General features: G+C 35.8%; 1 protein-coding gene across 1 annotated transcript in view; it reads right to left on the bottom strand.

Moving 5' to 3' along the window:
• The window catches only part of Dlg2 (discs large MAGUK scaffold protein 2), a 2,085,086-nt gene that overhangs the window by 1,756,254 nt on the left and 310,564 nt on the right, over positions 1–18,268 (bottom strand). Inside the window, exon 4 of the mRNA XM_042686455.1 lies at positions 12,678–12,823. Coding sequence (XP_042542389.1) covers positions 12,678–12,823 — 146 coding nt within the window. The remainder of the gene's footprint in view (positions 1–12,677; positions 12,824–18,268) is intronic.

Raw genomic sequence — 18,268 nt, 5'->3', positions numbered from 1 at the left:
GGAGGAATAACAATACCAAATTTCAAACTCTACTACAAAGCCATAGTAATCAAAAAGCTTGGTACTGGCACAAGAACAGACAGGACCAATGGAATAGAATTGAACCCAGAAATGAACCTACAGACCTATAGCCATCTAATCTTCGATAAGCAAGCTAAAAAAAAATAGAATAGAAGAAAGACAACCTCTTCAGTAAATGGTCCTGGAAAAATTGGTTAACTACTTGTAGAAAACTAAAGCTAGATCCTTATATATCACCCTGCACCAGAATCAACTCCAAATGGATCAAAGACCTCGGAGTTAAAACAGACACTCTGAGAACATTACAAGATGGAACAGGAGAAACCCTAGTCTCGTTGGCACAGGCAGAAATTTTCTTAATAGAGACCCAGAAACACAACAAATCAAAGAAAGGTTGGACCAATGGGATTGCATGAAATTGCAGAGCTTCTGCATGACAAAGGATATAGCTAGCAAGATCAATAGAAAGCCCACAGATTGGGAGAAGATCTTCACTAGCCATACAATGGACAAGGGTCTCATATCTAAAATATACCTGGAAGTCAAAAAATTAAACCCTCCAACAACAAATCTTCAAAGAAACAACTGCCCAATAAATAAGTGGGCTAAAGACTTAACGAGAAACTTCTCTGAAGAGGAAAGAAAGATGGCCAATAGACACATGAAGAAATGCTCAACCTCTCTAGCTATAAAAGAAATGCCAATCAAAACAACATTGAGATTCCACTTTACTCCAGTTAGAATGGATATAATCAAGAACTCTAATAACAACAGATGCTGGAGGGGATGTGGACAGAAGGGAACCTTCCTGCATTGTTGGTGGGAGTTTAAACTTGTTCAACCACTTTGGAAAGCAGTATGGAGGTTCCTCAAAAGACTCCACATAGAGCTCCCCTGTGACTCAGCAATTCCACTTTTGGGCATTTACCCAAATGATCACAAACAAGACCATACTAAAGCTACCAGCACGACTATGTTTATTGCAGCATTATTTACCATAGCTAAGATATGGAACCAACCCAGATGCCCCTCAGTAGATGAATGGATCAAGAAAACATGGTATATATACACAATGGAATTCTATGCCTCCATCAGAAAGAATGACATTGCCCCATTTGTTAGGAAATGGAAAAACTTGGAAAAAATGATATTAAGTGAAGTAAGCCAGGCCCAAAGAAACATAGGTCCCATGGTTTCCCTTATTTGCAATAACTAGTATATGTCTGAGTCAAGCAGAAAATGTCAGATAAGTTTACATTAGGAGAATGAACCCCAAGGTAAGTATTCAAATGTATTTTTTCCTTTCATGCAATTGTTTCTAACATATTTATAAATGATTTCTATGTTGCTTTGTATGTCCCTCCCCGACAGTATAACCTCTGTTTTCACTGTATTTGATGTTGGTATAATTTGTGGAAAGGAAGGGAAAAAACAAATTGTTTAAATAGGGATACAGGTGGACCCATTGCAACAAGGAGATGTACAAGTCGTTATGTCAAAAAACGAACTTTACAACTTTGGTGGGAGCGTGGAGGATTGGTGGAGGGCAGTGGGGAGAGTATGGGAAGGGTTGGGAAGGGGAAATAAAGAGGAGGCAACAATGCTTGATAAAAAATGTACTCATTATCTTGCCCATGTAATTGTAACTCCTCTGTAAGGTATTTTCACAATAAAAAAAAATCTATGGCTCAAAGATGCCTAGAGAGACTAAACTGTATTTTCTTTATTTATGCCATTTTGTGCTTATTATATACTTATTATTATAGCTCTCCACAATTAAAGCTCTCAGTTAGAATTATCTTCCAGTCTCTGCTTCCTAATCTTCTAAGCCTAACTCTTCACTAGCATTCAAAAACCTTGCACACTTCCTTCTGAGAAAGGTCATGAAATGTCAAGCCCATGTTCATTAGTGCGAACTGCATTACAATTTACTATGTGACCTTGATCAAATCCATTAGCTTCTCCAAGGCTTGGTTTCAACTTCAGTAAATTACAAATAATAATTTATCTACTACTACAAATCCTACTCAAAAAAATAATCAATCAACAAACTATCTCCCTAGCTAGATTGCTATAAAAATTAGAAGATAATATCTAAAGTATAATCTAGGCTTTCTTTATAGGAAACAGGTTTCATTCTTCTTCTGAGTCTCTTCTTAGTTTTCTCCACTAGACAACCTAATTCTTAAGCCTCACACAAAGCCCAGTTCTAAAGCTAGTCAGAGTAGTGTAACTATCTTTTATATTTGATTCAAAATAATCATTTCTTCCTTATAATGTAATGGAAACATCAGTAATTCCAAGCCAGATTCCTGATTCCATCAAATTCTAACAATATGATCTTCAGCAAATTCCAACCCAAAGTTTCCTTTAGATAGTGGCAACAACTCTTTCTGGTTTACTAGCCATTGTAAGAATTTTTTTAAAAAGTAACAGTTCTGGCTATAAAATGGTTTATAAATATGAATAACGTATTTATATAGGATTCAATTTACATAGGATTCAAAAAAGTTTTTCTCTTTATCTTTGTAACTTATAAAAAATAACTTCAAGTCCATAAGAAGAAGAAAATAGTTATGATCCATTTATAATCTAGATTATAAATAAGAAGAAGTCACATAAATGATAGGTGACGTGGACAGAACTGACTCTCTGAAACAAGAACGTGTTCCTAAGGTCCACTTTTGCAAAGCAACTAATGGTACAAACTAACTGGGAACTTAAACCACACAAATTAAAATACATATAGCAGATGTTCAATGAGTGATAAGGAGCAGGGATAGATGGAGTGAGGCAGAAAATGAAAAGGGAAGATGGGGAGGGAAGGGAAGCAGAGGAAAGACAATCTCATCCTGTCTTGGAAAAACTAATCTCTGCCTGACTTCATAAATACACTGCTGGCGGTATGGTAAGTTAGCCTAGTACTATGGAACTCACTATAAAAGCTACTCTAAAAATTAAAAATAGATGGGCTGGGAAGATGGCTCAGTGGTAGAGCACTTGCCTTGCATGCCTCTGAGGCCCTGGGTTCGATTCCTCAGCACCACATAAGCAAAAAGAAAAAAGCCAGAAGTGGCTCTGTGTCTCAAGTGGTAGAGCATTAGCCTTGAGCTGAAGAGCTGAGGGACAGCGCCCAGGCCCAGAGTTCAGGCCCAACGACCAGACCCCCCCCAAAAAAATTAAAAATAGAGCTATCACATGGATCTATCACATCTGTATATATACCCAAAGAATAAAGTCAGCTTGCTTCATAGGCACCTGAACACAGTATTTTTGCTTCACTATTCACAATATCCAAGTTATAGAATCAGCCTAGATGCACACCAGTAGGTGAACAGATAAAGAAAATATGGTATTTATATACAATGGAGTTTGATTCAGCCATAAAGGAAAGTAAAATTTTATTCTTTGCAGGAAAACAGGTGAACCTTGGGTTTATCATGTTACCTGAGATAAACAGTGACAAGTGTCATTTTTTTATTCTGATGTGTAAACTTAGTTGTGGGGATAATATTAAAGATAAAGGGAGAGGGGCTGGGAAGTTGGCTTAGTGGTAGAGTGCTTGCCTCACGTGCATGAGGCCCTGGGTTCGATTTCTCGGCACCACATAAGCAGAAAAAAGCTGTAAGTGGCGCTGTGCCCACTAGGGTGCTAGCTTTGAGCTGAAGAGCTGAGGGACAGCACCCAGGCCCAGAGTTCAGCCCCCATCACTGACAAAAAAACAAAAAAAGATAAAGGGAGACTATTACGGTAAGGGAAGTGTGGAAAGGGGATAAGAAAGACTATAAGAGGAGTATATTCAATTATATATATATATATATATATATATATATATATATATATTTGTGTGTGTGTGTGTATAGAAATGTCAGAAAGTCCTTACTTTATATAATTTGTAAATACTAATAAAAAATATCAGTAGCTAAAGCTCATGTTTGAGAACATTCACTTTACTTTCAAGTATCCCTTTCTCTAAGTGTGTCACTTTTCTCTATTTCTTACCTCTCCTAACTCCCATTTACCAGCATTTACTCCCCTCTACGATTATCTAGGTACTCCAAATTTGTGGCTAATCCACACATAAATAATTATGCCTTTCCACCCACTCTCTTAAGCAAATAAGCAGGCTAAAATATAAAGTAAAAACACTGATCTTACTTAAATATCAATCTGAAGCTTAGACACGCTTTTCAAGGCTACTGTCAGAATGTCGTGCTGCTCTACAGAAGCAAGTATATTTAACAAGGACTACCTAAACTCCCTACCAAAATATCCATGGAAAGAATTTCAAGTATCAGCAATTTGCAGTGAGAAGATTACTACACTGTGTAGAAATGATTATGAGATTTTCTTATATTCACATTATGCTTTTCCTTGACAGAATACTTTCTTGCTCACTATTTGATCTGAACTCATAAGCAGAAATGATGATTGAGGGGAAAATTCCATTTTTAACATATATTGTAATACAATGCAGGCTCAAAGCTTTCATATACATATGGGGCATTTCCTATTTATTATGTATTTGTATTTATATATGTGTTTTGTATTTGTATTTACATTGTATAATTATATTTATGTATGTGCTATTTATAGGAGGTTTACTAGGTCCAGGAATTATACTAAGTATGTTGGATGCCTTATATTTTATTCATTTTTCACAGCAACCTTATGAGGTAGGTACTATTATTATTTTAACATTTGACAAAGAACTCAAAGAGATTAAATAATTTATCCATGGACACATAACTGGAAAAGGGGACACAGCAAAATACAAACACAAGGCTCTCAGATGACTTGATTATTCTGTTCTGCCAAAATGTCTCATTTGGGGCCCAGTGTTCTTACTATAATGCTGTAATTTCCCAGTAACATAAAAACTCTTTTTGTTACTAAGTTAGAACTGCAGACTTCAGATCAGCAGCTCAAGCTCGGTGGAGAAGAAATAGACATATCTAATTCCAAAAAAAGAAGTTAGGAGGGAGTAAGTTCTACTTCTTTTATATAAAAACAAAGGATAGCAGACAATGAACCATAATTGGGAGCTAAAAAAATCAAGGTAAAGTAAATAGGTAATAAGTGTTAGTACGTAGGAGGGGTGATAAGATATAACACAGAGATGACTCATTTGTTGCTTACACTTAACAAAACACCTAAGAAACAACAAAAATCAAACTTTGAATTAAATGCTTCCTTGAAGATTTTTAAAAACAGGGTATTTCTTATATTCCTAAAATAAAAACTGAGTGAATAATTGTTATGTTATTTCAAACAATCATCATAAACAACACAACACAGATTTGCCCTTTCCCACCAGGCATCTGAGATAAAATTTCAAGAACTAGTAGGTGAAACTTATACTGAAGATCTTATTAGGCTAAAGGCAAACATGAACATGGCCCTTTCCTTCAAGATGAAGATGTCTAAAACCTTGACTTCCAGGTTAGTTTAAATTATGTACTACATCAAAGCTTTATTTGGGGAACACATTTCCAGGGAAAAAGTAATCACTGGGAGGCACACTACAGAAATGGCAGAGGATCCAAACTAATAAGCAATGTTGGAATATCACATCAGTCTTAGTTTGCACATGAAGAGCCAGATTTTCTTAGGAACATTTCAGAGTAAGTTTTTCTTGTGGTTTATATTATTTTAAAAATCTCTCAACTTTGGTGGGGGGGGAGGAGGAGTGGGGGGGAGGCAGGGGGAGGCTGGGAAGGGATGGGAAGGGGAAACAAAGGAGGAGGCTACAATGCTTGATAAGAAATGTACTCATTATCTTGCCCATGTAATTGTAACCCCTCTGTACAGTATTTTCACAATAAAAAATAAATTAAAAAGAAATCTCTCAAGAAGACCAAGGAGAGAAACAACAACAAAAAAATGGGGACAGAGGGTAACATGAGGGCCCAAGGTATTACTACCATTAGAGCTATGCCCCTTGCTCTTAATGCAATAGTGGTTTTTTGGAATAGGATCACAAATATTAGCCCAGGCAAGGCTGGACTAGAATCCTCCAATGTAGCTGGGATAACAAGTATGGACAACGATACCCAGTTTATTAGTTGAGATGGTGTCTTCCAGACTTTTTGCCTAGGCTGGCTTTGAACCACAATCCTCTCAATCTTTGCCTCCCAAGTAGCTACGATATAGGCATAAACTACCATGTCCCATGGAAAATATGTTTTTAACTTTTTTTGTTTTTAATTATTGACCCTAACTATAAGGTCTGCTCCTGGATGGAGAGCAGACTCCCCCCTCCTTGCAGCAAAGTCTCCACCCAGTACCTGCGTTACCTAGGCAACTGGGACACCTGTAAGAGGTCACTCACATCTGCATCCACTGAGGTCACATCTGAATTTGATGTGGCCACACCTTTCTCCGCCCATATCCTAGATAAGGCCTAGCCCAGGCCCAGAAGCCCTCTCTCTGCTCTTTTCTAGCTCTTCCTCAGCTCTTTCCTTCTCTTCTCTTTCCCAGCTCCCTTCTCTTTTCTAGCTCTCTTTCTCTGCATTTTTCTAGCTCTTTCTCAGCTCTTTCCTTCTCTTCTCTTTCCCAGCTCTCTTCTCTTTCCTAGCTTGCTTTTTCCCACCTCTTTCCCAGATGCTCTCTTTTCTAGCTCTGCTTTCTCTCTTTCCCAGCTCTTTCTCTTTCCCAGATCTCCCAGCTCTCTTTCCCAGGCCTTTCCCCACTGCGTGGAGGACCAAGATGGCCTGGTGCCAGCCGGAATGATGAATAAACCTACTCCTTACCTGAATACCACGTGCGTGGTGCTGTTCTTACTCGGCTACCTCTTTTTAAAAACCTAACACTAACAAAATGTAGTAATTTAAACAAATTTATTTTTATTAGCTTATATAAAATGTACAAAGGGATTTCATGGTAGTATTACCTTACATGCATATAATGTTACTATTGCTTTTTTACACTGTTCTTTCTTATCCTTCCCTTTTTAAACAATATAATAGATCTCATTATTTTTGATACATGTATAAGAAGTACTTCATTCATGTGTCAACCTACCACCTTTTCCTTTTTCACTCTTGCTGGTTCCAAACTTCAAACAGTCCCTGTTTCATACTCTTAAGGAAAATTTAAATGAATTCTAGTGTGGTAGCTTAAATCACCAGGGTAGAGATCAGATTGGACAAGATTTCTTCCACTCCATATCAACCAATGGCTGAACACTATAGCACATTTGTATCACCCCAGACTCACGGGACTGCACAAGTAGGAGTATTTCAGCCCAGATCTCGCCTGGATATAAATCAGTACTTTAACTCAAAAATTATCAAAGTAATAGGGACTTAAGTGGTATGTGACAAGTGGTAGAGTATTTGATTTGCAGGTATGAGGCTATTACATGAAAGAATTAATGAGTAAGTCATGATATCAATACTCACTTGGACTATGCACATACTCTAGCTCAAAAGCTAAAATTCACACTAGTAATTTTTAGGAAAATTATTTTAAGTCAAAATAAAACAACTAGTCTTCTCAACTAACAAATGACAAAATTAGAGAATGTTTTATGTACTAAAAACAAAAAAGTAAAAGAAAAATTAAAAAACAGGCCTGAAACTTATCTCCTTTGAGAAGGAAAGCAAGCATTTATTCTCATGAGAATGCTATTTCAGAAGAAGTAACAGATCTGTAAGGGCCTAGTAATTTCCCTAAAGTCACAGGTCAATTGAGGGAGCCTGAATTCAAACCCAAATGGTCTGACTACAGTTCTTGCTCCTATGCATAGTCCCTAATGCTTATGTAAGATAGTGTTAAGACCTATAAACAAAAACAAAGTAAGAAACAGTGATAGAAATGCTAAGCAAGGGAAGGGATAATTTAAGAGTAGGAGTATTCTAGAGTAGAACATGGTGGGAATTAATGAACTCAAAGACTTGGAAGGAGTGAATCTTCAACCTATAGCACTATAGGCAAAGGACAAAGCAAATGCAAAAATATAATACTCCACGGATTTGAGGAGCAGAGAAGAAACTAGGAAAACTGGACAGGTGTAAATGAGGGATAAAGTAATAGGATATAAATCAGAAAGGGAACTGGAGCAGCAATTTTTAGAGCCCTCTAGGCCATTGTAAGAAAATCAAATTTATTCTCTGTGGAAAGATACTAGAAGACTTGACAAAACAGTGACACAACATGACACATGTTCCAATCGAAATGCAAATGATTTTACCACTATGGAGACTTCTAGGTTGCATGTATACTGAAAATAGAACAGAAAATCAATCATTTTAAATTATCTCAAATAGTACACAGGGTCATAGTACATGCTACAAAATTCTAACCTCAATTCTCCATCATTTCTGACTTTATAGCAAAACCAAAGGGAGTGAGACAACACCTCAAGGTCAAAAATGTCAACGAGCTATTGAGTTGGATTGGGAGAAATGATATACTACAATTTTAAAAGTATCATTAAAAAGAAAACTTTTGGTGAAACTTAGGCTTTGTTTTATGCATTTTTTAGAATCAGATTAAGGGTTATCTTTATAACACATTTTCCTGTAGCAAGTTAGAAATTACAAGTTATAGGACATTTGCTATTCTCAAAACAGCAAAATCTTTCTGTATCGGTTACCAAAAATAGTGTTTTCCTTCTATATCATATTTGTTTCTATTGATACTAATAGGCTTTCTTTGTATGTCCTATTTACCCTGATGATTGTATATCTGAGCTGCTCTATGAGAGAACTCAACAATCTCAGAGGCTCAAAGAAACAGCAAGCACAAGCATCATATGAGGTTTTTAAACACAGAAGCCATATCATGGTGGAGGCCTAGAAAGCTTTTTAAGAATATGCAGTCTTATGGAATGTTTCTCCCTGACTGTATGTATCCCAACTCCCTCTGATTAAAAAATAATAATAACAATTCATGTTAAGGAGCAAAACAAAAAGATTAGGAGATTAAAAAATAAATTAAAACTTGGGTAAAAATCACTTCTATATGCATCTTCCCCAAACTCCAGGTATTTGGGGTAGCTCTTTGGCATAAGTAAGACAGATGAATAAAGTGATGGTCAAGAAATACCTAAGCAAAAGGACCAAGGTATACTTAATCAAAGACCATTGTACCACAAGAAGATAAAGAAACAAATGCTCATTTTGCTGCCTGTAATTCTAGCTACTTCAAAGATACAGGTAAACGGATCATTGTCAGAGTCAAACCAGTCTGAAGCATAAAATCTTAACTAAAACAAACTATTATAAAAATGACTTGGTGAATAGCTCAAGTGTCCAGCAAGCATAAGTCTCTGAGTTCAAACCTAGCACTGCAGCCAAGGTTTTAGATCCCAGGCCAGTAGTCCCAAATGAGGTCGGACCACTGCCCTGGGATGCCAAATAAGATCTATCACATAGTAGCCATGGGAAAACAGCACTGCAATACATCTTTGATCTTCTTCAGAAGCACAAGCAGTGGCTTCAGGTTAAATAGCAAGAATTGGGATCAGGGTTGAGAAAGGCATATATTGTTAAAACAGTTCCAAATCAATATGGCTGTCTGACCATTAGCTCAGTCTTTGTCTCTGGAGGAGTTCCAAATAATTGTTACCATTTTACTATCAGAATGGGAACACAAACAGGTTGCCTGGTGGGTGATCAATCTCGTGAGTTTGGGTCTATTTCCATTAAGGTGATAAGAAGAAGGTATTGCCTTTCTGAGGTACACTTTCCTTCCACACAAGAATTTGCTCTTTCTTGAATCTCAAGGTAATTGAAAACTACAGCAGAAAATAGCTAAAACCAAAGGGCACAGATATAAAGTTGGGAGAATTTTAGTTAGACCACAAGGATCAGCTAAAGCATCTTTTTAATACATTTTTATTGTAAAAATACTGTATAGAGGGGTTACAGTTAGGTGAGCAAGGTAATGAGTACATTTCCTATCAAGCATTGTTGCCTCCTCCTTTGTTTTTCCCCTACCATCCCCTCCCACTACAGTAATAAAAAAAAAATTGTAGATGGACCCATTGCAACAATGAGATGTACAAGTCATTATGTCAAAAACGAACTTTACAATTTTGGTGGTGGGGGGAGGGGGAGCGGAGAGGATTGAGTGGGGGGACAGGGGGAGGCTGGGAAGGGATGGTAAGGGGAAACAAAGGAGGAGGATACAATGCTTGATAAGAAATGTACTCATTATCTTGCCCATGTAATTGTAACCCCTCTGTACAGTATTTTCACAATTAAAAAAAATATTGTGATAGGAATGATGAAGAGAAGGAAATAGTGGAAGGTGCCTTAAACCTAGGTGAAGATACATAATCTGAGCTTCAAATACCAACATAAAAAATTACAATATCCCAAAGTTAGAAAGGAGATGCTTCAATTGGAATTATCTCATAGTTGATGCTAGGACAGTTCCCTAGAGGTCTCTCATCCCTCCAAGGTTATATAATTCACCACTACTTGTTGAGTCTTACACTGCTGGGTACTGTCCTCAGCACAAAGATGCAATCTATAGAACATCTCTGCTCTGAGATACAATTACACAACATATGCAGAGGTAATGATTTCCTTTGAGACAGAAGAATAATGAAGGGAAAATAGGGAAGTGGAAGTGAATAGGTATAAAGCAGAAACGCTTTGAGAAAACTCAAGGGTGAGGCAAATTGTATTTTGTGCCCCTAGGAAGATTTAAGTCTTACTACTAACTTCATGCTCATTTATAGAAAAAACTAAAGTTGAAAACTGATGTACTACTGTAGTTCTTTAAGATTACTCTGTACCAGACACTATACCAGGCACTGAATGTACAGTAGTGCTTCTCCTTGTGGAGGCAGAAACCTCCTTTCTATTAAATATCGCTGATATTGAACAGCCAAAAGTCATCAGATGCATTTAGCTAAATATTTATTTGCTCTGAAATTTTTTTGAATGCGGGATCAATTATATATCTTTTGTTTGTTTTATATATTTTTATTGCAAACATACTGTACAGAGGGGTTACAGTTACATGAGTAAGGTAATGAGTACATTTCCTATCGAATATTGTTACCCTCTCTTTTGTTTTCCCCCTACCATGCTGTAAAGTTTATTTTCAACATGTGACTTGTACATCTCATTGTTACAATGGGTCAACCTGTATCCTTGTTTCAGCATTTTGCTATATCCTTTGACCTCCCCGAACTAGAAAAATGTATGTACAAGATGCAAGGCACAGATATTAAATATAGTGAAAACAGGTGTTATACCATGGGGGAAGAACATACAAAATAAACCAAAAAATCACACAGTAGCCTAAAAACAACATAGTGACAAAGTTAAAACCCCGTGTACCTACCTTGGCCTCCATCAGAAAGAATGACACCGCCCATTTGTTAGGAAATGGAAAGACTTGGAAAAATTATAGTAAGTGAAGTAAGCCAGACCCAAAGAAAATAGGTCCCATGGTTTCCCTTATTTGCAATGACTAGTATGCATCTAGGATAATCTTACCAGACAAGCAGAAAATGTTAAACACTATGTACATATGACTGTATAAGATGATTCTAAGTGACATGAGTACAATTCTTGTTCAGCATTATTACCTTCATCCAACATTTTCTCTGGCTTTCCCTCCCCAGCAAGATGTAAAGTTCATTTCCAACATAGTGTCATGTGAGTATCACTGTTGCATTGCTTCACCCCTTTTCCTTTGTCTCACATTTTGTTGTTCCTTTTCCCTTCCCCAAGTCAAATAAACACACACACACACACACACACACACACACACACTCACACACACACACACACATGTATATATAACACATGGTACCAAAATCAAATACAGTGAAAATAGTGGACCAACCAAAGCAATTAAAACGAAAGAAAAAATACACTGCCAATTTGTAATATAAGACTTAAGAATTCCAATATCTTTGGACTCAATAGTCTCATTCATAAAATCAGCTTTAATTAGAAAAATGGTTTGTATTATATTAGATATTAATTGATATCTATTATGATAATACTCATGGCAGAAATAGTGTAGGGTGAACTACTTCATATTTATAACTATGAATCTGATACATAGCTCTACTTTCCTTATCTTTCAGTATTTGCAAATTCAGCAATAGTCTCCAAACTTGTGATCTCATAATCTAGCTTTAAAAATTGAACAGACAACTCTAATAGCTTTATGCATTTTTTAAATATATGTATATTACCAATTATATAATATGCATTAGAAACTATATAAAATGCTTAAAGAATTTAAATGTAGCTAATGCAAACTTTAAAATAAATGGAAATGGGAATTCTATTATCGTAGACATCAATGCATCAATAGATAACTTTATTCATGTTTCAGGATAAGTGCCTATGTGGTGAAAAGCATGGCTTTAAACCACATTCTACTATCCTACTATTCATTCTCCATGGCATGGGAAACAATATTTTGAAATTCCAGAATGCGTAAACATGATTCTACTGAAACTATGACAATAATCATAGCAGAACTCACTTGCACAATGTGAAGAATTATGGGTTTTACATAATTTTTCTCATGGCAAAACACATGTGAATATTTCTTATACATATTGTTATTTCTATTGCTGTTATTCCCCAATAACAATTACTACTATCATCACAACTACTTTTTTACTAGCATAGATGTTAGTATTATTCAGCCTTTGGGAAGTTTCAGTAACATACCTCTGGAGAGTTTTGAACACCATCATAACATGGAGCAAGAATGGATGTCTTCTCCCACTTCTGTACAACTTGATTGGCTTCTTCAATCTTTTGCTCACAACTCTTTTGAGAATTTAGTAATGTCACCTCATAAAACTCTTGAATATCTATAAGGAAAATGTAAGGAAATAATTAAAGTGTCATACAATGCCTCACAAAATAGCTTCTGCATATATATTTTTATACATAAATACAATATGCATATGGAAAACTTCACTGAATAAAAGTGATGAAAATAATATGTACTCCAAAGTACACCAACTACAATTCAGGAAATCCAGAAAATTGATTTGCACTTGCATGAGAATGTTTGTAGAAGTTTTATTTGTAATTGCTTAAAATGGAAGTAATTAAAATGTTTTTCAATAGAAAAGCTGTAATAAATCCATGTATGGAATACTATTCAGTGATAAGAAGGAACCATGTAAGCCCATGATTTATTTTAAGTCAAAGGCACTACTCCAAAATAACATATACAGTAGGAATCCATTTACATTACCTTTGGGAAAAGCTAAGAAAGTAAAAAGATCAGTAATTGCCAGAATTTCTGGAAAAGGACAGGGGAATCAGGTAAACCATAAAATGATGATATAAATATCCGCTAATGATACAGCAATGGTAGACATGTAGCCTAAAGCATTTGTCAAAAAGTTGAGAAACTGTCACACTCTGAATAGCCCAAGGAGAAATGGCAAATAAATGTAACCTTCAATCCAAAGTGGGATGTTGGAACAGAAAAATATATAAGATAAAAATTAAGGGAGGAGGGAAAGTGAGTAAAAATGAGAGAGGAGGTAACACTACTTGAAAAGAAATGTACTCATTATCTTAAGTAACTGTAAACCCTCTGGACATCCCCTTTACAATAAAGAGAATAAAATAAAATAAAATATGAACTTTAGTTATAATGACATTATGTTGATATATTAGTTGTGAAATAGTAATGTAAGATTTACATACTAAAGGAGACAGTGCGAGATAATGGAAAATTTGGGTACTATCTTCATAACTTTCTGTAAGTATAAAACTACTCAAAAAATAAAAAAGAGCCAGGTATTAGTGGCTCACACCTATAATCCTAGCTAATTGGGCTGAGATCTAAGAATCATGATTTAAAGCCAACCCAAACAACAAAGTCCATGAGACTTTTATCTCCAATTAAGCCACAAATCCAGAAATTGAAGTGTGGTTCAAGTGGTAGAAAGCCACCTTTGAACAAAAAAGCTAAAGGACAGCACTCAGACACTGGGTTCAAGCCCCAGTACCAGCACAAATAAATGATAGATCAGAACAAGTTAGGGTAACCTGAGTAAACAGAAGCTAGACATGGGGTGGGGTTCAGAGTACAGAAAGCAATGGCAACATTGCTGTCTAGACCTTTAAGGATCAATTCCATAAGGAAGATGACACCTACTAGTTAATTCAGTGGACAGGACATACAAGGAAAGAGATAATGGAGGTAAATCCATACTACATGCTAAATACAAATTATATAGGTAGAGGCAAATGAATAGTAATGATCTAGTTCTAGATTTGAGTTGCTGTTTCATAACTACTTATTTTCCATTATGCTGTTTATATAACTATATAAATTGCCCATTCCCTTTGTTTAATATATTAAAAAGTAATTTTTGTAAAAAGTTAAATGTTTAAGTATTCATGAATATTAAAGATTTACATAGAAAAGTTAAAATCTTCAAATTTCATAACTTAAAATTGAGCCACTTGCAATAAAGTATCATGTTTAGAAAATGTATAAGAACAAAAGGGGAAAGCTCTGCTGTTTTAAATCCTTCTCAGACTTTTTAATACTATAAAGGCTGTCAAGCTATTAATTGAGCCGGGCGCTGGTGGCTCACGCCTATAATCCTAGCTACTCATGAGGCTGAGATCTGAGGATCGCGGTTCAAAGCCATCCAGGGCAGCAAAGGCCGTGAGACTCTTATCTCCAACAAAGCCAGTAGAAAACCGGAAGTAGCGCTGTGGCTCAAGCGGTAGAGTGCTCACCTTGAGCTGTAAGAGCACAGGGACAGCGCCCAAGCCCAGAGTTCAAGCCCCACGACCGATCAAAAAGAAAAAAAAAGATATTAATTCAGTATCATTAATTAATTACAGCTAGAAGAAAAGAAATAAAAGATAATATCCAAAAACAAGGTATGTCCATACCATCTGGTTTCAAGTAGTAATTAAAATGAAAAGAAAAATTACTGTGAAGATTTCTGAAGCTACATAGTCTTTTTAAAAGATAATGACTTGTGAATAAAACAGCTTTGCAGATAATTAAATTTCAAGGCATTTTTCCTATTTTCAAGGTATTGTTTTATACACAGCATTTCCAAGTTTCCAAAATTTGAAATATTAGGTATTTATAAATTATTTGGGAGAAGAAGCATATTTATCATACTCATGCTAAGAACTCTTATCAACAAACTATAGTTTGAAATATGGAGGGTAACAGTGACTTGATCATATTTAGAAAAACCCTAGGAACTATACTTCAAAATTAATATGCAAACCTTAATAAATTTATGCCCACAAATATATGATGCCCAAAGCCAAGTATTTTACTCCTTTGTCTACATATTCTCACTGATTAAACAATTACAACAGAAGAAAATTTTAAGTAGATCCAAAATTACTTAAATTTGAAAATAACTTCATAATCATTGCCAGATGTCACTTTCAGTTAGCAAGTGTTATTTTTAATGCTTGGTCTATACCTGTTTATCATTCTCCAACCATATCTGTTAGGCACCCTCTTGAATCATTACCACCACCATCACTTTGCCATGAATTTCCACTGCCAGAGTTCAAGTCTCCCTATTTTCTGCACACATTCTTCTACTAGGCCCAAATGCCCTTTCCCTCCCCTTCAATATGCAGGCTTTGAAATCAGAGGTCTAAATATTCCTAACTAAACCAAGTCTAATTGAGTGGAGAGCAAGAACAACTAAGCAGCTACAATTTAAAAAGAAGAAAGATACAGATGTTGGAAAGTAACACAAGGTAGAGGATAGGGAATAATCTTGCTACTTTTCTCCAATTCTGACAGCAAATCTATCCACCTGTGTACATGTCAAGTAAATAAGTAAATAAGTAACTAAATGCTTAAATAAATCAGTAACTAAATAAGTAATGCTTAGAAATGAAGACAACATCCTACACAGCCACTATTCTCTGGTATCAAGCATCATCTTTATACTAAGCCCACAATGTATTTGCTAATTCTGGTTTATTTGCATTGCCTGTCTAAGAACAGATGAAATGCCATTGAATAGTCAAATCCCTTCTCTCCCAGGACTGCAGGAAACCTGCATACATTACTTGGATTATGTTTTTATGTGACTTGACTACTTGATTATAAAAGCTAGAACTTTTTATTTTGCACAAAAAGATTTATCACCTCAGAATATTCCAAATAAATTCCTCAGGTTCTTAAAGGTATATCAATTTTGAGCCTATATCATTTTTAAAAGTCTATAAATTATTTCCAAATTTACATGGGAGCCTTTTCAAATTTGATAGATACAAGAATCACCCAGGAGTTGATCATCAAAATCTATATCTGCATTTTTTTTGGTGTTGTTACTAGGACTTGAACTTGGGGGCCTCATATCCTCACAAGCTACTTGGTGTATATTATTGATAAAATTGAGTTCAATTAGATTATTTACACATTTAATTGAAAGGAATTATATTTAATTTTGCTGTCATTAGGACATTAAAACAAAACATCTGCTTCAAAGTAATATCTGAAACAGTCCCTATCCAACCCAAGCTCTCTTTCTTGTTTTAACCCAAATCCCTTAAAAATGAAATCTGGTCTCTGTAATGATGATTCTGACACAGTTAGGTATCCACTTATCAAATACCATGTTCAAGGGAATCCCTAATAAATAGGACTGCCTTTTTAAGCATACTCTTAAAAAAACTAATACATTTACAATATTTCGTCTTCCTCTAAGCAGACACCTCTGATATAATGTATTTATTTAAATGGTGCTCTTACTTCCTCAAAAGACCTCTAGAGCTCCTCTTTGAGATATACCTTCAAGCATCTGAAGAATATATTTTGAATATACTTTGAAGAGACAAATCTTGTTTTATTTGAGGGGAGATTTGATTTTTTTGAAATAACCAGAAGTCATCTGGCAAATTGTGAATAATGTGCATGGATTGATAAAAATGAATTTTACATGACTTGAATTAAAATAAGAAAATATGATTCTTAAATTATGACACTCTTTTTTATCTTTTTTTTTATTGTGAGAATACCATACAGAGGAGTTACAATTACATGGGCAAAATAACGAGTACATTTCTTATCAAGCATCATTGCCTCCTCGTTGTTTCCCCTTCCCATCCCTTCCCATAGTCCTCCCCTCCCTCCACCGGATCCTCCCCCCACCCCTACCAAACTTGTTAAGGTCGTTTTTTGACATAACGACTTGTACATCTCATTCTTGCAATGGGTCCACCTGTATCCCTAGTTAAATGATTTGTTTTTTTCCCTTCCCCTCCACAAATTATACCAACATCAAATACAGTAAAAGTATGAGTTATACTGTGGGGGAGGGACATACAAAGCAACATAGAAATCATCTTATAAATATGATAGAAACAATTGCATGAAAGGAAAAAAACAAAAAAAAAATTGAATACTTATCTTGGGGTTCATTCCCCTAACATCAACTTATCTGACCTTTTCTGCTTGACTCAGACATATACTAATTATTGCAAATAAGGGAAACCATGGGACCTATGTTTCTTTGGGCCTGGCTTACTTCACTTAATATCATGTTTTCCAAGTCTTTCCATTTCCTAACAAATGGGGCAATGTCTTTCTTTCTGAGGGAGGCATAGAATTCCATTGTGCATACATACCACATTTTCTTGATCCATTCATCTACTGAGGGGCAACTGGGTTGGTTCCATATCTTAGCTATGGTAATTAATGCTGCAATAAACATAGTTGTGCTGGTAGCTTTAGTGTGGTCTTCTTTGTGGTCATTTGGGTAAATGCCCAAAAGTGGGATTGCTGGGTCATAGGGGAGTTCTATGTGAAGTCTTTTGAGGAACCTCCATACTGCTTTCCAAAGTGGAGGGTTCCCTTCTGTCCACATTCCCTCCAGCAACTGTTGTTATTCAAGTTCTTGATTATAGCCATTCTAACTGGGGTGAGGTGGTATCTCAATGTTGTTTTGATTTGCATTTCTTTTATGGCTAGAGAGGTTGAGCATTTCTTCATGTGTCTATTAGTCATCCTTCATTCCTCTTCAGACAAGTTTCTCTTTAAGTCTTTAGCCCACTTATTTATTGGGCAGTTGTTTCTTTGAGGATTTGTTTTGGGGGGATTTAATTCTTTAAGTTCCAGGTATATTTTAGATATGAGACCTTGTCTGTTGTATGGCTAGTGAAGATCTTCTCCCAATCCATGGGCTTTCTATTGATCTTGCTAGCTATGTTCTTTGCATTGCAGAAGCTCTGCAATTTCATGCAATCCCATTTGTCCAACCTTTGATTTGTTGTGTTTCTGGGTCTCCATTAAGAAA

The sequence above is a fragment of the Dipodomys spectabilis genome, unplaced genomic scaffold (assembly GCF_019054845.1).
Source record: "Dipodomys spectabilis isolate Male_0828 unplaced genomic scaffold, ASM1905484v1 ptg000003l, whole genome shotgun sequence".
NCBI lineage: Eukaryota > Metazoa > Chordata > Mammalia > Rodentia > Heteromyidae > Dipodomys > Dipodomys spectabilis.
The sequence above is the reverse complement of the archived record's forward strand: the minus strand, read 5'-3'. Positions and strand labels throughout refer to the sequence as shown.